Below are 24890 nucleotides of genomic sequence, written 5' to 3'. Positions count from 1 at the left end.
CTGAGGTTGAAAAGGCTCTTTTGAGCCTTCTTCACCACACTGCCTGTGTGGGGGGACCATTTCAGTTTGTCAGTGATGTGTACGCAGAGGAACTTGAAGCTTCCCACCTTCTCCCCTGCAGTCCCGTCGATATGGATAGGGACGTAACATAGTAAACGTAAATCCATGACACTCAAATTAGTATGTTACTTTTCATATAGTATGTTACTTTTGTTATGGTTGCATAAGACAAAAGTTTACTTAAGGCAGAAATGAAAGGAGGGTGGTTGGTCGGGGTGTCAGGTAGCTTAGAGCGTTGGACCTGTAACCGAAAGGTTTCTAGATTGAATCCCCGAGCTGACAAGGCAAAAATCTGTTGTTCTGCCCCTGAACAAGGCAGTTAACCCACTGTTCCTAGGCCATCATTGTAAATAAGAACGTGTTCTTAACTGACTTGCCTAGTTAAATAAAGGTTAAATTAAAAAATGTAATAAATGTATATTGTGAATGCCTAGCAACCCAAAGGTTGCATGTTCAAATCTCATCACAGACAATTTTAGCTAATTAGCAACTTTCAAATACTTACTACTTTTTAGTTACTTTGCAACTACTTAGTATGTTAGCTAACTCTTCCACTAACTCTAACCACAGATAGAATAATGAGACATACATTTGAAGTCGTAAGTTTACATACACTTAAGTTGGAGTCATTAAAACTCATTCATCAACCACTCCACACATTTCTTGTTAACAAACTATAGTTCTGCCAACTCGGTTAGGACATCTACTTTGTGCATAACACAAGTCATTTTTCCAACAATTGTTTACAGACAGATTATTTCACTTATAATTCACTGTATCACAATTCCAGTGGGTCAGAAATGTATATACACTAAGTTGACTGTGCCTTTAAACAGCTTGGAAAATTCCAGAAAATGATGTCATGGATTTAGAAGCTTCTGATCGGCTAATTGTGTCACGCCCTGGCCTTAGTTATCTTTGTTTTCTGTAATATTTTGGTTAGGTCAGGGTGTGACAGGGGGGATGTTTGTGTATAGTTGTCTCGTCTGGGGTGGTTGTATGGTATAGGGGTTTTTGGTAGAGTGTATGGGTTTGTGTTGAGTGTAGGTGTCTCGGTAAGTCTATGGTTGCCTGAATGGTTCTCAATCAGAGACAGCTGTCATTCATTGTCTCTGATTGGGAGCCATATTTAAGGCAGCCATAGGCAGTAGGCTTTTGTGGGTAATTGTCTATGTTTAACGTTTGTAGCTTCACGGTTGTTTTGTAAAAGTGTTTGTTTTTTCGTGTTTCGTCTTCTCTAAATAAAAGAAGATGTATTTCTCTCACGCTGCGCCTTGGTCCACTCTTCCTCAAAGTTACGACGATCGTGACAAATTGACATAATTTTAGTCAATTGGAGGTTTACCTGTGAATGTATTTCAAGGCCTACCTTCAAACTCAGTGCCTCTTTGCTTGACATCATGGGAAAATCAAAAGAAATCAGCCAAGACCTCAGGAAAAAAATTGTCAACCTCCACAAGTCTGGTTCATCCTTGGGAGCAATTTCCAAATGCCTGAAGGCACCACGTTCATCTGTACAAACAATAGTACGCAAGTATCAACACCATGGGACCACGCAGCCGTCATACCGCTTAGGAAGGAGACGCGTTCTGTCTCCTAGAGATGAACGTACTTTGGTGCGAAAGTGCAAATCAATCCCAAAACAACAGCAAAGGACCCTGTGAAGATGCTGCAGGAAACAGGTACAAAGTATATATTTCCACAGTAAAACGAGTCCTATATCGACATAACCTGAAAGGCCACTCAGCAAGGAAGAAGCCACTGTTCCAAAACTGCCATAAAAAGCCAGACTACGGTTTGCAACTGCACATGGGGACAAAGATTGTACTTTTTGGAGAAATGTCCTCTGGTCTGATGAAACAAAAATAAAACTGTTTGGCCATAATCATCGTTATGTTTGGAGGAAAAAGGGGGATGCTTGCAAGCCGAAGAACACCATCCCAACCGTGAAGCACGGGGGTGGCAGCATCATGTTGTGTGGGTGGTTTGCTGCAGGAGGGACTGGTGCACTTCACTAAATATATGGCATCATGAGGCAGGAAAATTGTGTGGATATATTGAAGCAACATCTCAAGACATAAGTCAGGATGTTAAAGCTTGGTCGCAAATGGGTCTTCCAAATGGACAATGACCCCAAGCATACTTCCAAAGTTGCGGCAAAATGGCTTAAGGACAACAAAGTCAAGGTATTGGAGTGGCCATCACAAAGCCCTGACATCAATCCCATAGAAAATATGTGGGCAGAACTGAAAAAGCTTAATCGAGCAAGGAAACCTACAAACCTGACTCAGTTACTCCAGCTCTGTCAGGAGGAATGAGCAAAAATTAACCCAACTTATTGTGGGAAGCTTGTGGAGAGCTACCTGAAACATTTGACCCAAGTTAACCAATTTAAAGGCAATGCTACCAAATCCTAATTGAGTGTATGTAAACTTCTGACCCACTGGGAATGTGAAATAAATCATTCTCTCTACTATTATTCTGACATTTCACATTCTTAAAATAAAGTGGTGATCCTAACTGACCTAAGACAGGGAATTTTTACTCGGATTAAATGTCAGGAATTGTGAAAAACTGCGTTTAAATGTATTTGGCTAAGGTGTATGTAAACTTCCGACTTCAACTGTATACACTACCGTTCAAAGGTTTGGGGTCATTTAGAAACGTCCTTGTTTTTGAAAGAAAAGCAATTTTTTTTGTCCATTAAAATAACATCAAATTGATCAGAAATACAGTGTAGACGTTGTTAATGTTGTACATTTTTTATGGAATATCTACATAGGCGTACAGAGGCCCATTATCAGCAACCATCACTCCTGTCTTCCAATGGCACATTGTGTTAGCTAATCCATGTTTATCATTTTAAAAGGCTAATTGATCATTAGAAAACCCTTTTGCAATTATGTTAGCACAGCTGAAAACTGTTGTTCTGATTAAAGAAGCAATAAAACTGGCCGCCTTTAAACTAGTTGAGTATCTGGAGCATCAGCATTTGTGGGTTCGTTTACAGGCTCAAAATGGCCAGAAACAAATAACTTTCTTCTGAAACCCTGAGAAATGTCTTCATTTCTGAGAAATGAAGGCTATTCCATGCGAGAAATTGCCAAGAAACTGAAGATAGAAGGCCAGCATCCCAGAGTCGCCTCTTCACTGTTGACATTGAGACTGGTGTTTTGTGGGTACTACTTAATGAAGCTGCCAGTTGAGAACTTGTGAGGCGTCTGTTTCTCAAACTAGACACTCTAATGTACTTGTAATCTTGCTCAGTTCTGCACCGGGGCCTCCCACTCCTCTTTCTATTCTGGTTAGAGACAGTTTGCGTTGTTCTGTGAAGGGAGTAGTACACAGCATTGTACGAGATCTTCAGTTTCTTGGCAATTTCTCGCATGGAACAGCCTTCATTTCTCAGACACTGCGGACTCTTAGGGTTGTTGTTGTTTTTGTTGTTGTGGTAAATTACTGTTCTTATCTTACATGAAAGTGTAAAAGAAAAGATTATTGGGAAAAAAACGACTACAGGAAGTTTCTTCCCACTGAGTGGTGTAAATTTGGATCAACTAAACATATTCGTTTTCAATCTAGTTGGACAACAGCAAAACTCTGTTTACAGAAAAATAAGCTTCTCTTAAATGCATTATTTGAAGTCCTATACTCCTGAACTGACCAACCACTTTTTCCACATTGCCCAAATACACAACCTACCCCCATGCACCCGCCCTGCTGTTTTCCTTCAGAAACCAAGCTTGAGTTTCGTCTCTCTAACATCCCTGAGTAATGAGAGAGGGACTCTTTGCCAAGACGCATTGGGTGGATGGGTGGAAAACAAAACAGAAAGAAATAGCATTGTAAAAGACAAATAGATGTAGACCTACACACAACAGTTGTGCTGTAGCTTTGTGACCCTGTAGCTGGGGCCAGAAAACAGCCATGCCAGATTACTCCATCCAGACAGCGCAAGGTAAGATCTGTTTGTGAACCTTGTTTTCCATTCAGGTTGGTTACCCAGGAGTTGTCAGCTCAGCTCTGTCAAGGAAAACGTTACATGATTGGTTTAACCCTCTCTCATCAATTTATTAAAGGAAAGTTAACAACAGGCCCTTCAAAACACAGAGATGATTTGGGAGCGAGGTCCCATCAATATCCCATCGTTAATGGTCATTTAAAACAAAGCCAAAATATTTGATCTCTGTTGTCGTTTATTCTCATTTAATTAGATGATTTATGTACGATTTCAAAGCAGATAGATTATTACATCCAGCTGTTCAATTATGGAACATCAGGTGAACAGATGAAACGTTTTAAATCAGTGTGTGACCAAAGAACAGTTGGAGAAGTCTCAGTCCAAAATGTCTGCTAGTTGATTTAAAAAAATAAAAAATAAGGCTGATATAAAAAAAAAATTAAAAGGTGCAAGTATCAATCTAATTATCTGAGGATTAGAATATTTATGTTGTCAACAATCATGAAGAATAGTAATTATTCATTGTTTAATTTACATAGGTAAAAGTACACAGCTGAAAATAATCTTTATCTTAATCTTCAATGATGGCTGTCGGATTATTTTAGTCAGGGTCTCAGCATTTGACAAAACCCGGAGAAAACACAAGCTTGGAATGATCATACATTAATTTGACTTGGATTTACAGTTCGACATTGATTACAAGACACTCAAACCACACTAAAATAAATAAGTTCATTGCTTGGTACATAAATAGGCAGTTATGATTTCATCCACTCACACAGGCTTCAATCTTCTCTTGAGTTGCTCAACATACATTAGCCCATATACTGTATGTCACAAAATGAAAATAAACTATGAATCTTTTATTTTAAATACAATGACAGTCACCACAGAGATGACAGATAATAAAAATGGTGTAGTACCTTAGATCAAGCTTTTATCATGTGCAACTACAAAACAGACTCCAACCTTACCCATATCAATGTCAGCACGTTATGGGATTGTATGTGACATTTTGATTTATTCCAAACAGTGCTCTTGATCAGTGGAACTGATTTAAACCATAGTTCCTATCTAACCCTCATAGTCACCTAGGTGCAGTATTCAGAATCTTCTCCAATAGGTTGTTTGTGTCTCTTTCCACTGCCCTTTGTCAAAAGGAGTCAATGCCAACAACCCACAGGGATTCAAGTCCAAAAGTCCTCTTAAATGGGTATTTTTATATTTTCCTCTGTATGGTTGCACTTATGAAAGCTCTTTCCCAGTCTTGCAAGGACTAGGCATATCGCTCACAAGGGAAACAGTCATCACACTTTCTTTATCAAGGTGGCTGTGAAAGGTCACAACATGGCTATTCTTTCCATGTGTTGTTCCACTTCCTCAATGTGTTATGCTGTCCACCCCTGGTATTGCTACCATGTGCAGAACTTGACAACAAGCTCCATTGTGACTTAGAGCAGTTAGGGCCGTTAGTTAGGGCCGTTTCCAGAGCAGTTAGGGCCGTTAGAGCATGTCGTCGTACGCCTCTCTGACCGGGCCTCTCTTGGTACGCCGCCGTCTCAGGCTGGAGAAGCAGGAGGAGGCGGTGAGGGCGATACGGCTCAGGCCCAAGTTCAGGCAGTGCACCTCGGATGTGACGGGCACCTCGGAGAAGAGGGCGCGGTCGCGGGACAGCCGCGTCAGGGTGTCACTGTTCTCAATGTCCTTCACGATGTTCAGGATCTCCTGGCGCTCCGTCTGCCGAGTCATCCCACGGATGTTCAAGATGGCCGACACATGTTTCTTCCTGCAAACAGAGGAGGAGAAAGAGGGCTTAGTCTAGTTCATACTAATACAAATCAACATGCAATAAAGATGTCATAAAGGCCACATCTAGCACATAAAGCCTTGATTGAGTTGATTTGAAAAAAGAGTGTATGTTGCATCACTGCAATGGCAGAGTCAACCATCACAAGGATATGATAAGGGTAGGAATAAAGAGAATCAGCAAAATATTGAGAAGGCAGTCAGCCCTGAGGCAAGTCACTAAGGAACATGGAAAGTTAGACAAAATAGTTAGCAAAATACAGTTAGTTAGAGAACATTCCCAAATGGTTCTGTCACACCCTTACATACAAACACACACACACAATTAGTAAAACATCTGTCCCTGTTCGAGGGTGCCTGACTGGCCATCGATTCGACACCTTGGCCTCTGGAAATCTCCCTGCGGGCAAGTACGAGCGGCTCTGAAGCAACTTCCTCTCTGCTGAGCAGCAGCACGAGGCTGCCATAAACACTATCAGCAGCCCTAGCCCTGGGACGGTAGTTACTCCACCTTACCTGACACCCTAGACCCACACCAATTTGCATACTGCCACAACAGATTCATGGATGACGCAATCGCCATTGTATTAAACACTGCCCTATCCCATCTGGACAAGAGGAATACCTATGTAAGAATGCTGTTCATTAACTACAGCTCAGCCTTCAACACCATAGTGCCCTCTAAGCTCAACACTAAGCTCAGGGCCCTGGGTCTGAACCCCGCCCTGTGCAACTGGATCCTGGACTTCCTGACGGGCCGCCCCCAGGTGGTGAAGGTATGCAACAACACCTCCGCTACGCCGATCCTCAACACAGGGGCCCCACAAGGGTGAGTGCTCAGCCCTTCCTGTACTCCCTATTCATCCATGACTGCATGGACATGCACGTCTCCAAGTCAACCATCAAGTTTGCAGACAACACAAAAGTGGTGAGCCTGATTGCCAACAACGACGAAACAGCCTACAGGGAGGAGATGAGGGCCCTGGCGGTATGATGCCAGGAAAATAATCTTTCCCTCAATGTCAACAAAACAAAGGAGCTAATTGTGGACACCGTCCGCAACCACAGGGCTCTCCAGAGGGTGGCATGGTCAGCCCAACTCATCACCGGGGGCACACTGCCTGCCTTCCAGGACATCTACAGCACCAGGTGTCACAGGTAGGCCAAGAATATCAACAAGGACCTCAGCCACCCGATTCACGGCCTGTTCAACCCCGCTACCATCTAGAAAGCGGAGACATTACAGGTGATTCAAAGCTGGGACCGAGAGACAGAAAAACAGCTTCTATCTCCAGGCCAGCAGACTGTTAAATAGTCACCACTAGCCGGCCTCTACCCAGTACCCTGCCCTGAACTTTAGTCACTGTTACTAGCCGGGTACCACCCGGTACTCAACCCTGCATGTTAGAGACTGCTGCCCTATGTACATAGTCTTTGAACACTGGTCACTTTAATAATATTTTCATACTGTTTTACCGACTTCATATGTATATACTGTATTCTAGTCAAGGCTCATCCTATATAACTACTGCTGTACACACCTCTTCTATTCATATACTGTCCATAATGTCTACAAACACTATCATATTGTAACGGTTGTCCTCCTCCTCTTCGGAAGAAGAGGAGGAGTAGGGATTGGACCAAAGCGCAGCGTGGATTGTGGACATAATGAAGTTTATTAAAGTAAAGACGAAAACCGAAAACACTTCAACAAACTACAAAATAACAAACGAACGTAGACAGACCTGAACTATGAGAACTTACATATAACACGAATAACGCACGAACAGGTACAGACTACAACAAACGAACGAACAAACCGAAACAGTCCCGTGTGGTGCAACATACACAGACACGGAAGACAATCACCCACACCCAAACAGTGTGAACAGCCTACCTTTATATGGTTCTCAATCAGAGGAAAGGTCAAACACCTGTCCCTGATTGAGAACCATATAAGGCTAATTACAAATGACCTAAACATAGAAACACAAAACATAGAATGCCCACCCCAACTCACGCCCTGACCAACTAAACACATACAAAAATAACAGAAAACAGGTCAGGAACGTGACACATATACATATATATTTATATTCCGGACTCTGACACTGCTCGTTCTAATATTTATGAATTCCTTTCATTAGGAAAATGTGATTTGCGTGCGCTGTTTGTATTGTTAGGTATTACTGTTTGTATTGTTAGGTATTACTGTTTGTATTGTTAGGTATGACTGTTTGTATTGTTAGGTATGACTGCACTGTTGAAGCTGGGAACATAAGCATTCTGCTACACCCGCGATAGCATCTGCAAAATATGTGTATGTGACCAATAACATTGATTTGATTTTGATGATGGAGCCCAAACTCACTTCCCACCACGACCAGTGATTATCACCAAAAAGAAACAGTAGATAAAGTGGTGGGCTGCTTGGCTTCCGGGAAACCTTATTTATCTGTTAGCTACTACGGAGGATTAACTAGCAGTTACATGCAACCAGTTGATTGATTGCAATTGGTATTTGGAGCAAATTATGTCATAAAACCAACTAGGGTATTATTCTACATAGTGTATAGGATAGTACGAGGCCCTGAAGGATCAATTCCCTGCACAGTTGCAAGCATCAGGTGTGTACTTTACAGAGGGATTTGTCATACTTAATGCAATATGTCAAGGATTGTACGGTATACTTTCTGTCAACGGTTAGCATTCTCCAGATCCAAGTCAAGATTCCAAACAATACATGCGAGTCTGTTATGAGTTAAGGATGGAGACAAATCTTAATTTAGAGAAAAGATTCCATTGAGGACTGCCTCCTCACGCCTGCGTGTTCCTACGGGACACATAACCTGCCCACGCCAGGTTATGCTACACAGCTACCATGTCACGACTGGGCAGGAAGTCCGTGTTTTTGCTTTGTTTTCGCCCAGGACCCGAGACAGACAAACGGACAAGACCCCCCCCCCCCTCCCCCCCTTTAATGTGTGCCAGCGACGGTCAAACAGCTCCCCATAAAAATAAGGAAACGACTCAGCTCTTGTTTGTTTTTAACAAGTCCCCCATTTGCCATCCATAATCAACGCAGAACAGTAGCCATGTTTGCTTTTGGGGTGTTTCAGTCCACCTAAGCTTTAGGAAATGTTGACGCTCATGTGGCTCGATGGAAGTCCCGTGCTCCTTACCGAATGTCTGGGAACTCCCTCACCAGGACCCCCACCTCCATTTGGATGGAGGGGATGTCTTCCAGGAGGATGATCTCAGAGAGGTGTGGTATAGCACTGTCCAGCCAGGAGGAGGGAGATTCCTAAAGGGGAGAGAGAGAAAGAGAGAAAGAGAGAGAGAGAGAGAGAGAGAGAGAAAGAGAAAGAGAAAGAGAGAGAGAGAGAGAGAGAGAGAGAGAGGTATGATCAGAACAGATCTTCTAAACAGCACAAATGAGGATACAACAGTCTAGACAGGGATATTCATGTTCAACTAGTTCTGCAGCTCATGACAGGTCAACAGGCTATTCTCCGACTCAATGCCTTTGAATCTACTACCTTGTCAACGGCTCAAACCCAGAGCTAGATTAAGTGATTTCAAGCCTTTAATGGTTACAACTAGATTGGTGATGTTCACGCATTTGTTTGACCGGAGGGAACCATCCAATAACATAGACCCAAAACACCAAGGTTAGAAGTACAGCGACAGTATTGAGCATGCAAACTCAATTACCTGAGCATCAAAGTGACCCTGTTATTCTGAGAGGACTAAACCGTGTGGTCGACCAGAGGTTCATTCTGGTCCTCCACTCGACCCCAAAGGCTTGTCAGGGCTTCTAAGGCCCAGGGCAGGATGCCAGACCACTCGTCTGTAAACAACGCTATCCTGTTGTCCAGAGAGGTGACAAATGGATGTTTTATCTGGAGAAAGGGGCGGACGCCACAGAGGGAAGGATAGGGAGTGGGCTGGAGTGAAGGGTGAGGTGATTGCCCCCTTGTGCAAACGGCCTGCCTGGTCATCCATCTCTATCTGGGCTACAGTAGCCATTCTTTTTTCTCTCTTTTTTTAACCCCTCTTCCGAGGACAAATATATTTTATTTATTTATTAATTTGTACTTCACGTCTCCTTTGTTTGAACTCATCCAGAGTTGTTTCAGTAACTCTCACATACAGGCCACATACCAGTCAAACGTGATTAATGAGCACACACTCATGAATGCAAACAAACACACACACACACACACACATGCACACGCCACACGCCGTTCGTTGCGTCATGTCACAGGCAGCACTGTTGATCCGACTACGGTTCTCTAGTATAGCATAGTTGTTCTAGAATGACTCACCAGATCTTTGAAGAGCACTTTGACCTGCTTGCCCTCATCACGCAGTCGTCCAGCCATCCTCTTCCTCATTCTGAGTGACGTGCAGATGATCCTCCCCCTCATGAGGGAGCGCAGGTATTCCATCAGAACCCGTCTATGCACCTCTCCCACCAGGACCTGGGAGAACAAGGGAAAGATAGAATGAATCAATCAATCAACCAATCATCCATTCAGTCGATCAATAAAAGAAAACAGTTTTCTCCTGAACATTCACTGCTTTTTTTTCGTTGCTTAGAATTAAAACCAGTCAAATATCTTTGAGTTATTAGTGCACATTGTGACATTGTGCCAGAGGACCTTAGCGCCTCCCCATGTTTACATGGCTCATACTTGCTGTGTCTCTGCCATGTACCTGATAGGGTGGGCTGTCCATCCTGCGGAACTTCTTGAAGTGTTCCTTAATATGGGACTCGATTTGCTCATAGGTCTCTGTGTTGTTCAGCCACTTCCTCTTCACCAGCTTGTCAAAGAAGGGCTAAATATGGCCAGGAGAGGGAAAATGTGAGTGACCAAGAGAGAGAGACAGGAAAATGGGGAGAGAATGAAGAAGACAAGGAAGGGAGGGAGACAGAGAGATGTGGGTGTGGAGAATCCCCCTCCTGGGTTTGTGTCTTCCTATGAGGATGTGTGGGCCGTTTAGACCAGTAATTTCACAGATTGTGACTTCCTACCCAACGACAACAGCATAAAGAGCCCCAGCTCGGTCAAGAGGATGCGACATGTGGCTCTGTGCCCCTGGACGACTGGCACTGCCCGTCTCTATGGCGGTTAGTGCCAGAGGAGGAGCGGAACTGCATAGCCTGCCAGAAACTATGTGGCATGCTGCCAATCTAATCTTATTTAACCATGTTTGTCACATTGGAGCGGCTATTTTAGGGCCTCAGTTCTTCAGCACATCCCTGAGAACTTTGAGGGCAAGCCATGTGGAGAACACTGATAAGATGTGCTTTATATTCTGGGACACATGGCAGACAGAGGGACGCTTGAGGGTGTGTGTGTGTGTGTGTGTGTGTGTGTGTGTGTGTGTGTGTGTGTGTGTGTGTGTGTGTGTGTGTGTGTGTGTGTGTGTGTGTGTGTGTGTGTGTGTGTGTGTGTGTGTGTGTGTGTGTGTGTGTGTGTGTGTGTGTGTGTGTAAACATTTTACTATACTTGTGAGTACCAGAAGTCATCATCAGAATAGTAAACCAACTAAAATTCTGAGACGTGAGGACAGTCCTCACTTGTAAAAAAGGCTATTTTAGGTTTAGGGGTTAGGTTTAGGGTTAGGGTAAGAATTAGGGTTAGAGTTAGAATTAGGTTTAGGGGTTAGGTTTAGGGTATAGGGTTAGGGGTTAAAGTTAGAGTTAGGGTAAGGGTAAAGGTTGAGGGTTAGGGGTTAGGGAAAATACGATTTTGAATGGGAATCAATTGTTGGTTCCCAAAAAGTACTCACAAGTATAGTAAGACATAGCAGTGTATGTGTGTGAGGTTGTTTACATGTTGTGTTAGAAAGCTGAGACCATGGGTGTGTTTAGGAATCCTATGTGTGTGTGTTTACGTGTGTGTGTGTGTGTGTGTGTTAAGAACACTCACCCTTATGCGCTCATACAGTCTGTCACTCAGCACCTTCACTCCCTGGTTGACTATTCTGTCCAGGGAAGTGTTTGCTCGCCTGGCTGAGTCCTCATTGATGGCAGGGTCGCACTGCACACAGCGCTGGGCAAAACCCCTGCACACACACAGTCACAGCAGACTAATGAATACATTGTACACTTACATGATTTATGCATGTTTTAAGGAATATTATGAAAACACATCAAGGCAGTTTTTGCTCTGTACTTGAAAACTTGAATGCTAACATGTACCATTTTGGGGAATTGTTTTTGAGTATAGTATTTAAAGGGAAACTCCACCCAAAAACAATATTTTGGTGTTAATTTCATTAGTCCATTGTTGTCCTAAAATGTTTTGCATGTCAGCAATCAAGTCTTCAAGATATATAACTTTAAAAATACAGAAATGCAAAACAAATACAGAAATATATTTTTGGGGTGGAATTTCCATTTAAGGCGTTATTGTGGAAATGGACCAACTGTAACACAATGCAGGCTAGCCTACTACTGCTACAATAGTCCTACCTGAAAGGGAGACAGCAGTTGACCAGGGCAATGGTCTTGGAGACATATCCATCCTCGTTATCCCCAACCATGTTGACCAGACCCTCATGGAACATCTCCACTTTCCTTTGGAAGCTGAAAGTTAAGCAATTTTAACAGTATTAGAATGTCTCAAAGAGATGTTAGTTTCAATATTCCAGTTGAACTGGTTGATTCCAGTTAATATATTCTAGCATTATTGCAAAATAAAATGTAGTGGGCAGTGAGACAACTATAGGTTTGGCCTTGTGTAATACTCTTTTCATTCTAAGAATGATGACAGTGACTTTGTTCTAGGCCTTATTATGTAATAATAATGATGCAGTGTGTTCTTGGCCTTATTATGTAATAATAATGATGCAGTGTGTTCTTGGCCTTATTATGTAATATGTAATGAGACAGTGCGTTCTAGGCCTTATCACGTAATAATAATGATGCAGTGTGTTCTTGGCCTTATTATGTAATAATAATGAGACAGTGTGTTCTTGGCCTTATTATGTAATATGGAATGATACAGTGTGCTCTAGGCCTTATTATGTAATATGTAATGAGACAGTGTGTTCTTGGCCTTATTATGTAATATGTAATGAGACAGTGTGTTCTAGGACTACTACAGTGTGTAACATGTCATTCTACAGTGTGTGGTCCTCTCACCTGTACAGGAAGTCAGCGAGACCATTCAGACTGCACTGAGCCACAAGGGAACCCAGGTTTCTGTCGATGGCAGCTGACTGCTCAAGATCTACCTGCAGCCTCTGCACACACACATACACACACACGTACCAGATGTAATTGGCAAACGTGTATTATGTGTGAAATGCTATTTGACGCTTTCTTTTTTTTCTTTTACGGCATCTGTGTAGAAAGTGCTGGTACCAATCAAGGCCACTAGAGGCCAGTGAAGTGACTCTAAAACAGTGAGCTGGGATGGAGTTCTAAGGGAAGCGTCTGTATTGACTTTGGCTGCTGCTTGAGGAATGTATGAGTTTATCCTCAAAGTACGAAGTGACCACATTCAGCAGCAATACAAAACCATCATGGCCGGCCTCATCAAAATCAGGGGAAGAAATCAATTACTTATGTAAGCTCCTGATATCTATCCCTGTGTGTGTGTGTGTGTGTGTGTGTGTGTGTGTGTGTGTGTGTGTGTGTGTGTGTGTGTGTGTGTGTGTGTGTGTGTGTGTGTGTGTGTGTGTGTGTGTGTGTGTGTGTGTGTGTGTGCACGCGCACGCGTACCTGGATGACGGTGCGAGCCAGCGTGATCTGATACTCCTCAATGTGCAGCGTCTCCATCCAACGCTTCTCCTCCTCGTCCAGCACCTGAGACAGCTCTGTGGTCACCTTCTCCTGGAACGCAACCAGACCGTGCGGTCAGACACAACACAACCATGCACTGAACCACTGTGAGCTCTGCAGCCACTAAGCATCAAAATATTCCCAACTGATGCCGTCAAGACATCAAGATGGATAAAGGCGTAGAATCACAGATAATACTGTAAACCTGGCTTCATTTGTTCTGATCTATATCCCCTTTGTAAACATCCCCTTATATTTTAGGTGAAGGTTTCCTCCCATTGGTGGATGACCCCGCAGGGGCATGATTGATTGCCAGCCCACAGGCCACGCTGCCAATAACCCCAGTGCTCTTTTTCCTCTGCAGGATTTACTTGTGGACTACTAACTATTATGTCTACATACATGGACCCTGGGCCCTGGGCCCTGGGCCCTGGCTCTCCAACAGTGAACAGAGTATCACACACACAACAGTGCTCTAGCCTACCTGGACTTGACTCGCAAGTGAGTTGCGTAATGACCTGAGCTAAATGGCCTGTTGTCTGGCTTCCATTGTGTGGTGTCCGTCGTAGACAGGAAAACCCACGAGCTGACCCTGAGACGGTGCGCACTGATTGGCTGCACTGGTCAGAGTGATATCCCTCCCTTTAGGTGGACAGGAAGGACCATAGGAGCACCCTTTCGGGGCGCACCAAATGAGGAGGGGTGAGGGGCGGATGGTCGGCCCTTACCCTGACAGAGTTGAGACAGTCCAGCTCCAGTTTGTCCACGGTCTCCGAGGGCAACAACGGCCCCAGCTGGGACCTGTTGAAGGGCGTCGTCACGCTGACTGTTCCAAGGACGTCCCTGGAGCGATTACAGTAGGAGGCCAGAGTCAGTGGCATACCCATAGAGTAACACTTAACTAATAAACGACTGTTTATGTACAGTATAATCGACAGTATTTATGCACAGTATTATGTACAATAACATCACACCACCTTGTAACATGCTTTACCGTGAAAGCATAAAGTGAAAATGTAAATTTGTTACAACCTGACATTTAGCTATATACTTTTTTTCATTCCTTTTTTTGTAATGCAATTCTGCTACTTACAAAATCTAATATGTGTAAAATCACAAGTTGCAATACACAATTATTGAATGAACTATTCAATAGTCTACACTCAGTGACCTTTAAGATGGACACCCACTTGTTATAGATGTTGTAGAGCCAGTCCAGCAGAGAGTAGATATCTGTGATCAGCAGCTGGTCGTCAGTGATGCTCTGCAGTCTGCGGGCCACCGCCTGGTGGTAGCTCTGTAGGTACACCTGGAAGGGTTCGTACTCCTCTGGGTACACTGGCACCACATTCCTCTTGGCCGCCCCCAGGTCCTCCACCACCCGGGTCCGCACCCTGTCCAGGTAGTCCGCCAGCTCCCCGCCCTGGGCCTCGTTCCTCTGGGGCAGGCTCCCGTTTGCTGCCTCCGCCACCGCCTCCTTCCACCGCTGCTTCAGCTGCCTGGGTCTGGGGCCTCCGGGCAGCGCCCCCTCACCCTGCGCCCAGTCCCGGTCCGCCTGCTCCTCCTGCTGCAGAACCTGCACCACCAGCCCCAGGTTGGGCCCCGCCGTGGGGGAGCGCAGCGACTCACGCACCACCGCCCACAGCTCCTTCTGCAGGGCTTCGTACAGCAGCTCCACGTCTTTGGCTTTGCGCCTGCCGCCGTCTTTGCTCCCGGGGCTGTTGAGGTCCTCTGGGACAGCACCACCTGCTGGCGATGAGGGCAGGGTCGCTGCGGCCGCCTCGTTACACTCCTGCTCCAGCTCCAGGATGTGTGTGTCAGCCAGGAACAGGTCTCTCTTAGTCACCAGCTGCAGAATTTCTAGAACTAAAGGAGAGAGGAGGAAAATGCATGATACAACATAACGCATGATAAATCATGTATAGGCAATACAGCTGTATTAAGTCAGGAGGCAGAATGGAGACAATATCCTAATGGAAAGAGCTGTGCTCTTGCACCCTCACCTGTCTATCTGTTATGGTACACAACCCACGACCTGGTCAGATGGTCCTATGTAAATCCAAGACCTACTCAAGTAAACATGACTATTCTTTGCTTTGAATGTGTTTACGAGCTATGTTTGTTTTCGCGTCAAGCTAAAGGCTAAGCCAGGTTGTCACCTCCTACACAGGTTCCCACATCAGGTTCTATCCATATCAGAGGCTCCAGGCCTGAGAGACAGATGTTGTTTGTCCCCTTTGGCTTGTTGTTTTTGGGCAGATTGGACACGGTTAAACCGGTCTCTCTAGAGGTGGGTTAGATTCATCTCTACTTCAGTTGCATACTTCAAAAGATCCCATCAGGGACATGTGGGTGCCAAACATAAAACATCCTAGATTCCCACAGAATGTCCACTCACTGTCCTCTCCTTATACGCTTCTCTATCAAGTTGAGGTCTTTTATTCGGCTAGTATAGCTGTGGAATAGTATATAATAAAAGTTCATATTGCTTTGCATTAAAGTGGAGAAATTGTATTTCCTGTGGAACTCCACTTTGGCTTTAGAAAGTTCCCATAAGTGCATATAGACTTTTAGAGCCCAGCCTCACCCATTGAGGTGATCTCATCATCTCTTACTCTGATGTGGTCTGACAGAAAGTTTTTAAATTAGTACTAAAACCAGTGATGAAGTCGGCCATTTCCTATTGAAGTCACCAGACACTCCTCTCTGACATCACCCCTCACCCTCTGGAAGGAGCAACACAGCCTGTCAAAATCAATGAAGTCTGTTGGTCAACTACAGGACAAGACCAAGTAAAGGCATGTGCGCCCTCAGATTTGTCCAGTTTTTTCATTTTTCAGACGTTAAATTAATGACTAAACTTCATTTTGAAGCCCAAGTTTTATCGAAAAATAATGATCAAAAAGATCTGTCAGCTGTATTTTGCGGAGGGGGGGCACTGACTGACCAGGCAAAGAGCCCCCCCCCCCCACACCGCCTATTCTCCCTAGTAAGTGGTTCCTTAAAAGGTGCACCACAGAGCAATGATTGATTCCTTCTTGATGAATAAATAAAATGCTAATGTTTTGTTGTTTCTCTGTAATACTACCCACCAAGCAATTCTATGAAGTTCACATTGGACTCCCCAGTGGTGCTGCGGACTAAGGTACTCCATCGCAGTGCTAGAGGCGTCACTACAGACCCTGGTTCTATTCCAGGCTGTATCACAACCGGCCGTGATTGGGAGTCCCATAGGGCGGCGCACAATTGGCCCAGCGTCGTCCGGGTTAGGGTTTGGCCGGGGTAAGCCGTCATTGTAAATTAGAATTTGTTCTTAACTGACTTGCCTGGTTAAATAAAGGTTAAAGAAAAAATAATTAAAAAATGACATTTGAGTCATTTAGTATACGCTCTTATCCAGAGCAACTTACAGTCAGTGCATTCATCTTAAGATAGCTCGGTGAGACCACGTATAACAGTGGTAGTAAGTACATTTTTCCTCAATAAAGAAGTTATCAGAAAAGTAGATTTGGGGGGTGTCTTATTTAAGATGGGTAGGGTCTTACTTGACATTTTCGTAAGATGGGCGGGGACTGTCCTAGCATCAGAGGGAAGCTGGTTCCACCATTGGGGTTCCAGGACAGAGACAAGCTTTGACTGGGCTTAGCAGGAGCTGATCTCCCATAGTGGTGGGATGGCCAAGAGAGCAGAGGCGACTGAAGGGAGTGCTCGGGTGGGGATGTAGGGTTTGAGCATAGACTGAAGGTAGGGAGGGGCAGTTCCCCTTGCTGCTCCGTAAGCAAGCACCATGGTCTGGTCGTGGATGTGAGCTTTGACTGGAAGCCAGTGGAGAGTGCGGAGGAGCGGGTGACTTGGGAAGGTTGAACACCAGGCGAGCTGTGGCGTTCTGGATAAGTTGTAGGGGTTTGATAGCACATGCAGGGAGCCCAGCCAACAGAGAGTTGCAGTAATCCAGACGGGAGATGACAAGTGCTTGGATGAGGACCTGTGGCGCTTCCTGTGTTGGGAAAGGTCGTACTCTATGGATGTTGTAGAGCATGAACCTGCAGGGGCAGGTCACTGCTTTGATGTTTGCAGAGAATGCCAGGGTATTGTCCAGTGTCACGCCAAGATTATTTTCACTCTGGGAGGGGGACACCGTGGAGTTGTCCACAGTGATGGAGAGGTCTTAGAGCTGGTAGGCGTTCCCCGGGAGGAAGGGCAACTCCGTCTTGTCGAGGTTGAGCTTGAACTTGTGGACCGAACCCAAGCTGAGACGTCTGCCAAGCACGCAGAGCGTCATCCACATAGCAATGATAGGAGAGACCACGTGAGGATAATGACAGAGCCGAGTGACTTAGTATAGAGAGAAAAGAGTACACTCTTAGAAAAAAGGGTTCTTTGAAAGGCAAAGGGTTCTACCTAGAATCTTTAACAACCTAAGAACCCTTTTTGGAAGAAAGGATTCTTCGATTATTCATTGGAAGGCAATAAGGGTACTTTGGAAGGCAAGAAGGGTTGTACATAGAACCATAGCTGTACATCCTATTTTCCCAGGATGCTCTATTGCAGGGTGATTTTCAGAATTGTTTGTTTTAATATCTGTGTTTTTGCATATACATTGATTGGTTGAATCATTTTATGCTACACAAAGATAAACAGGCTAAACTAATCCAATCGGTTAGTAGTTGGGCTTAATGCACCCGTTACTGAGATGGTTGTTCCAGTTCAGATGATTGAGATAGTATCAGTATTCAATCTTCCCTACCCTGGCAGTCATTCTGAATGCAGGTTGCGGATGGTTAAAAAAGTTAACATTGTTGGATATCCTAACTCTGGCTGGATTCCGATAAGAATTACACGTCACTTTGCAAGCCAGCTTAACTTGCAGGCATGATGTGGCCTGTAAAACCAGGAGTGTCCTAACACAGCTATGTTAGGGTATACTGTAACTAGCCCATCAAAGAAAGGCCTTATGATATATGCTAAGGGTTTTACCTAGCACCAAAAAGGGTTCCCCTATCGGGACAAACCCAAGAACCCTTTATGGTTCTACTTAGCATGTTTTGGTGCAGACACAGATCCTCTACACGCCACCTGGTAGGAGCAGCCTGCCAGGTAGGATGCAATCCAAGAGTTTGCAGAGCCTGAGAAGCCCAGCCCTGAGAGGGTGGAGAGGAGGATCTGATGGTTCACGTTGTGGAAGGCAGCGGATAGGTCTAGGAGGATGAGAACAGAGGAGAGAGAGTCAGCTTTGGCAGTGCGGAGAGCCTCCGCGACACAGAGGGAAGCGGTCTCGGTTGAGTGACCAGTCTTGAAGCCTGACTGGTTAGGGCCAAGAAGATGGTTCTGTGAGTGATAGTGAGAGAGTTGGTCAGAGACAGCAGGCTCGTGTGTTTTGGAAAGAAAAAAAGAAGGGGAAAGGGGGATTCAACCCGAAATGTGTTTTCCGCATTTAACCCAACCCCTCTGAATCAGAGAGGTGCGGGGGGATAATGGTCTGTAGTATTTTGACGTCAGAGGGGTCGAGAGTTGGTTTCTTGAGGAGGGGAGCGACTCTGAAAAATGCAAAATTCTCCACCCCTCCATCCTCACGTACTTCGTGACACCTCTGAAATAATGGGTGCACGACGCCCCTGAGACCAAGCCCTACTTCATGTCTTTGACTCAGTCCCTGATTGTGCTGCCCTAATGCAATTGGCGAACATACAGTAAGGCTCCTTGAGTCCTTTTCACATGACCTCACTTACTGATAGCAAATGCGAAATGGAACAGACTCATTTACATAGTTCATTCCAATAAACAGTCTTATGTGCTAAACAAAACCATCATTTTACAGGAATACACCCCTTTAGGTGTTGATGGTTTTTCTAGAGCAGAGAGCTTTGAAATGCTCTTCATGCCTGGGCCCCATGATGGCATTTCAGACCAAAGTTCAGTCAGCTTTTATCTGATGGTAAAGTACACTTGTTGATTAACTTATTGTGGTTATGGGAGTTGGCTGGCAAAAGTGCCTCTCTCCGCATGGTGGGATCTGGTGGGTAACAAAAGCATAGCAGTTCAAGAGAACATTAGGACAAATGGGGAACGGTCTCACATTCTAAGTTGCTCATTAACTGACCAATCCATAGATCAGCCATCAACAGTGTTCCCAGTACCTGAAAGTGTTCCTAGTACCTGAAACGGAATGGTGGATGGAGGAAGCTTTCCAATCACACCTGCAAAGCAATAAAGCTAGCAGTATGCATATTTCAATACAGACATATTTAAAGTTGCTAAGCTCTATACGTCAAGGAACACGTCAAAGTATATATTACCAGGTTTTACCGCAACAACAAACCACTCAGTTTTATGAAGGTGAGCTAGTTGTGGGCCCAAGCTAACGGAGTACGGTACAACTACACCTACAAAGCCAGCCCTTACACCCAAAGCAGCTAACTACAGTTTGGCAAAAAACATACATGCATTGAATGCTTGCTTGTGTAACATGCATGGAGCGCTATTGTGTAACAATAGTTTACACAAAAGAAAACTCAAAGAGCTGTTTACACATTCTGTGTGATAAGTGCAAGGGGGTAGGTAGAGTTTTTACAGTTTTTACAGTAATCACACAATGTGATTAGAGGGGTCAGTGTAGTGAATCACTGTGTCCTAGAGTGTTTGGAGATGCTTGTCTCTGCATACCACCCAGCCCAAGTGAGGCGACTGGGGCATGAGCACAGCACTGGGAGGAGAAGGTTAGCTGTCTGATGAGAAGCAGGAGGAGTCAGCCATGTCTGTTTACTGTATGCTAGTGAATGGGCTGCTGTGTGTCTCAGCATCAGGTTTCAAACTCAATAAGGCTCCCGATCTGCTTGCATAAGTCATTTGTGTCTCTGGACAGCCGGATAGCAATTCACATGCTGTTGTCCTGCACAGCCCAGCAGCATGGCAGGAAATGAAGTAATTTCCTCCTCCTACATTTAATTGGCGTGGTGACTGAACACAACAACCCCAGGAAAAGGGGCAGGGAAGTGTGGGGCTGGGGCGGTGACATGACACCACTTTGGGGACTCTCTCTTATAGGCCTACGAAGCACATTGCACCACTGCTATGGTGCGTCACAGATCAGCTGTGTAAATAACCGTCCCTCTCGCTCTGTTCGGGGAACCTCACGGCTTCCACGGCAGTGCTGAGTTGCCTGTTTTTTCTCCCCGTTCCCATAAAGGAACTAGAGGATGCGGGGGCGCGCCGCTGCCGGCCTGCCGCCTTGCTCATCCTTCCCTGTCCCGCTTGAGGAAGAGAAGTAGCGCCCAGCGATGCCATGGCACCGCCCATACCCGCCCCCCCCAACATCACTCCATCATTTCCAAAGTTGCCTGCCTACGCAGCGGAAGGACAGCTAAATATAAAACACAATACAGCCAGGCACATCTCCCTTAAAGAGAGCGGGAGGTGGAAAATGACTGTTCCTCTTCCCTTGTGATAGGAAGACACCACGTCTTCCACATGATGGTTGTCTGCCCACAGACAGAGCCCTGGCATGGTGTGGCTGGTGGCGACGCGTCACAGAGAGGGAGTAACCGTCCGCCGTGGCTCGGCCTGCTCACAATCACCACGTTAAGGTGAGAAGTCAGTGGCCCTCACTTTTAGTAGAGATGTTTTTTTTTTGTTGAGGTCCTATAACGTGTCCCCTTGAAATAACACCGGCACTGGATCGCCAGATGTTTGAGGGCTTTGCACAGATTTGACGGCCTATTCGGGGATCATTAAAAGCACAGATTGGCCTGGAATGGGCAGTTCCACAGACGCTTAGCTAAGCTAAACAGTACATGGGAACACTGGTCTTTTGTTCCAAGGCACTTGCCCCCTAAGCCTGTCATACAGAACATACCCAGCTAATGTACAGCAGTGGCACCACCCTTCCTCAGTGCAAACCACAAAAGTTATAATGCTGCGAGGGCCGCCTATGGGATCTCTATGAAGGCTGCGGCTATGGCAGATATTATGTAACTTTACCTTGAGGAATTTAGGGGGAAATGTTGGGCTTTTCTATTCCCAAAAGGAGTCAAATCAATATGTAGTGATATGTAGTGTACTCTCTATTCAAATGATGCAGGGTAAGAACGCACCTGTAGAACTGCCATCGAGACGATCTCCAGTCATGCTGCTCAGAGCCTAGCAGCACTATATTGTCCCGGGGTGCCAAGCAAGTAAAATATGAGCCTCCTTCCTGGACTCCAAAACCACAGTTCTCTCTCCAGTGAATTCAAAGCAGCATCACATGTTCCCTTTAAACTGTATCTTCGCCTCTCTTGAGTCTCTAGAGGAGTTGCAGAGATGGGACAAGACTGTAACTACCAATTGGATATCACGAAATTGGGGAGAAAAAGGGGTAAAAGTTCAACAACAAAAAAATTATAATAAATAAATGACTGTATCTCTAAAGTCTAAGACCAGTATCTACGCCCACCACCTCCTCAGTCCTCTGCAGGCTTTCTATGGGTACTGTATGTGGACACCTGAGCTGTAGAACCTCAACCTCTCCCAGAACCTCAACCTCTCCCATTCTCTGGTACACATTCAGCCTTTATCTAAACAGAAGCAGCCTAGCCTGGTCCCAGATCTGTTAGTGTTTTAGTAGAGCCAACTGCTATGGTCGTTGTCGATGCTAAACAGATATGGGACCAGGCTAGAGGCAGCCTGCCTGTCTTCACATCTCAGCGTGTGCGAGGCAGATAAATATTTTCCTCCAAAAGCTAAAAATCTTATAAGCAGAGGAGCATCCAACAATCCAACACAGCTCCACCAAACTCCCCCATATTCCTGCAGGCACAGCTGGGTCAAATCTGTTCCCCCCTTCCCTTCCCACCCTCTCATTCCATCCCTTTCTCCACAATCCCAAGCTCAGCCACAACAAAGCGAGCCAGGCCCTGTCCTAGCCCTGTCCTGAGAAAGCCTTTGGTTCCAGGCCAGCCCTCCAGGCCTTGGTTGTCCCTCCGGACGGAGAGTGACATGGCGTCTATACGAAGTGAGCGGAGGCCCAGAGACAGAGAGGCCTCCTCCCCAGCCACTCCCTGCCGTCAGCACACATCCCAGCAGGGCTGGGACTGATCACATTAACTCATCCTGGGAGTCAGTAGTGCACTGCACTCAGATTCCCCTTTCTCCTCATTGCTCTGGACATTCGACTGACAGTAACAAAACAAACACTAATCAGATCATAGGAAAAGTTCTCTCCCTGGGTTGTCACTCTGGCAGAAAAGGCAGCTCTGCCCAGCTTCATTTCTTCGTCTTTTATTTCACTAACTGATTGCTTGTTATACTGCATTTCTTTTTGCAACAGTGAGGTATGAAAACACCTGTTACTTTGGCACACGGACACTTTAAACTGACAGTGTTACAACTGCTGTGTTTCAAGGTCATATATTGAATATGAGAGGAAGCAGCATGCATTGCATCATGGCTAATATAGCCATTAGTTGCTAGGATCCCGACACACTTTTCACAGCAGCTATTGCAGGACATGAGCCAGCGCTAGCTATGGTTTTATGGTCCAGGGGCCTTGGGGTTGTCATTTGGTAAGGCCTGGAAATCATTCACGAGGCAGTGGCCTGCACGTCCTATATGGCCCTGTTATCAAGGCGCTCTCAGATGCTATGAACAATCCAATGTGGATCCACCCAGCCAATCAGAGGGGTATGACGCATTGAGATCATGGCTACCATGTTAGCTGGTTCACCAGCTAGGGCTGACGATGATAGGGGAGCTGGGTTGGGACAGGGGGCTGTGGGCCGAGGGCTTGGTACAGAATATGTTGTAATCCGACCCTAGCTTTCTGAATACCTGAGGCCAGGTTGGTTGCCACACTCATCTGATTGTAAGAAGACTGAAGGGAAAATCCCATGTGGAGGTACAGGGAGCAGTGTTGAGGTTGCTATAGCTTTGTGCTCTTTCAGACTATACAGATTGAACTGCTTTACTTTCAAGGCACGGATGGGTTGCAAGATGTACTGCGGTTTCACATATGAATACATGTGTCCTTAGTTTCAATGTAGTTCATGTATGTATTCTCTTGTCTATATTCTGTCTTGAATCCTTTAGTATCAGCACACTGCATATTTGGTTGGCGGATCATCAACATTTTGCTTTCAATATGTCTGAAACAGTTGGCAAATAGTCTAAATAGCCACTCACTCTCCATTACTGAGGTATTTCCTGACACTTGAGCACAGCCACACAGTCTACTTAGCCGAGTACATACGGGTTTCTTTCTGGAATGAACGCCACAACACCGATGTCCACAAACATAAACTGTCCGTCCTGTTTTCCTTAGCTCCTGGCTCTTTTTTTAAGGACCAGTCCAGAAACAAACAGCCTCAAGGAACAAAGGCTTGTTCCATGTTGAAGGAGGGCCCATCTCTTTACAGAGGGATGGCCTGGTGAGAATGTTACTGCTACTGCTAGTTTCTTAATAAGAAAATGGTGTTAAATATTTACCAGCCTCAACATAACCCTGAAAAGACCTTTAAAATAGGAGAAGTTTCAGTTTTGTGGCATGAGGAAATGAATAAAAGAAACCTACAGTTCCCTACTGGTCATGTCTTTGTGATTTAAGGGGGCGGGCTAACAACCACCAACAGTTTGTGCTGACAGCTGAGAGAACAATGCCAGAAAGCGCCGTGTTTTCCCCTAACAAACACAGTCAAATATACAACAAAAAAGGCCTCTTCGCTGTGCGTCAGCTAGGGGGTTCACCCAAGAAATAACACACATGGTTGAAACGGACAGAGTGGACCACACATCCCATTCCTCCTCTGTGGATCGCTCTTTCATCACTTTCTCCGTACGGCACTCATGCATGGATCCCCGGGGCGAGGTGTAATGGTGTAAAGCTTTGATATGACAGCCTGTATGGCTGAATTTCTAAGGCGATAAAGCCATTCTGTCCGGCTTCACTAGTCTCAGATACGTCATGGGGCCCAGTGGTGCAGGTAAAATGGCATGAACACGAAGAAGCAGCATCTCTGGGTCTTAGCAATGCGTGACGTGTCCTCTGGGTCTTAGCAATTGAGGCATGACGTCAACAGCCTGTAAACAACACATCTCAGTGATATTTTGAGCGTGATAAGATGGTATTTGGACCGCTTGCTTACTGAAAGACCAGGACAAAGAGTGAACATGTCTGATCCTGAGCTCTCAGACGTTTCTGTGCTCTTTGTAAAGCTGGTTAACTGGCCCTCTGCATTCTTTATAATAAAAAAACCCCAGGTCTGTTGCTGCCACCATAAGCCTTATCTTTCCTCC

At 45.2% G+C, this 24890-nt stretch overlaps 1 protein-coding gene across 3 annotated transcripts in view; it reads right to left on the bottom strand.

The window, feature by feature from the left end:
• Positions 1 to 4245: 4245 nt before the first annotated feature.
• Positions 4246 to 24890, bottom strand: part of exoc3l2b (exocyst complex component 3-like 2b) — a 32883-nt gene continuing 12238 nt past the window's right edge. For 2 of the 3 annotated variants that reach the window (XM_038974211.1, XM_038974212.1), the window contains exons 4-13: positions 14816 to 15491; positions 14354 to 14468; positions 13566 to 13676; positions 12984 to 13084; positions 12312 to 12425; positions 11767 to 11902; positions 10547 to 10669; positions 10156 to 10311; positions 9010 to 9131; positions 4246 to 5807 (exon numbers count right to left, since the gene is read on the bottom strand). In XM_038974211.1, coding sequence (XP_038830139.1) covers positions 5525 to 5807; positions 9010 to 9131; positions 10156 to 10311; positions 10547 to 10669; positions 11767 to 11902; positions 12312 to 12425; positions 12984 to 13084; positions 13566 to 13676; positions 14354 to 14468; positions 14816 to 15491 — 1937 coding nt within the window. In that variant the 3' untranslated portion in view covers positions 4246 to 5524. The remainder of the gene's footprint in view (positions 5808 to 9009; positions 9132 to 10155; positions 10312 to 10546; positions 10670 to 11766; positions 11903 to 12311; positions 12426 to 12983; positions 13085 to 13565; positions 13677 to 14353; positions 14469 to 14815; positions 15492 to 24890) is intronic. The other variant, XM_038974213.1, reaches the window with a different exon arrangement.

Source organism: Salvelinus namaycush, chromosome 34, assembly GCF_016432855.1.
Source record: "Salvelinus namaycush isolate Seneca chromosome 34, SaNama_1.0, whole genome shotgun sequence".
Taxonomy (NCBI): Eukaryota; Metazoa; Chordata; class Actinopteri; order Salmoniformes; family Salmonidae; genus Salvelinus; species Salvelinus namaycush.
This window is presented reverse-complemented; position numbering and strand designations above follow the sequence as displayed.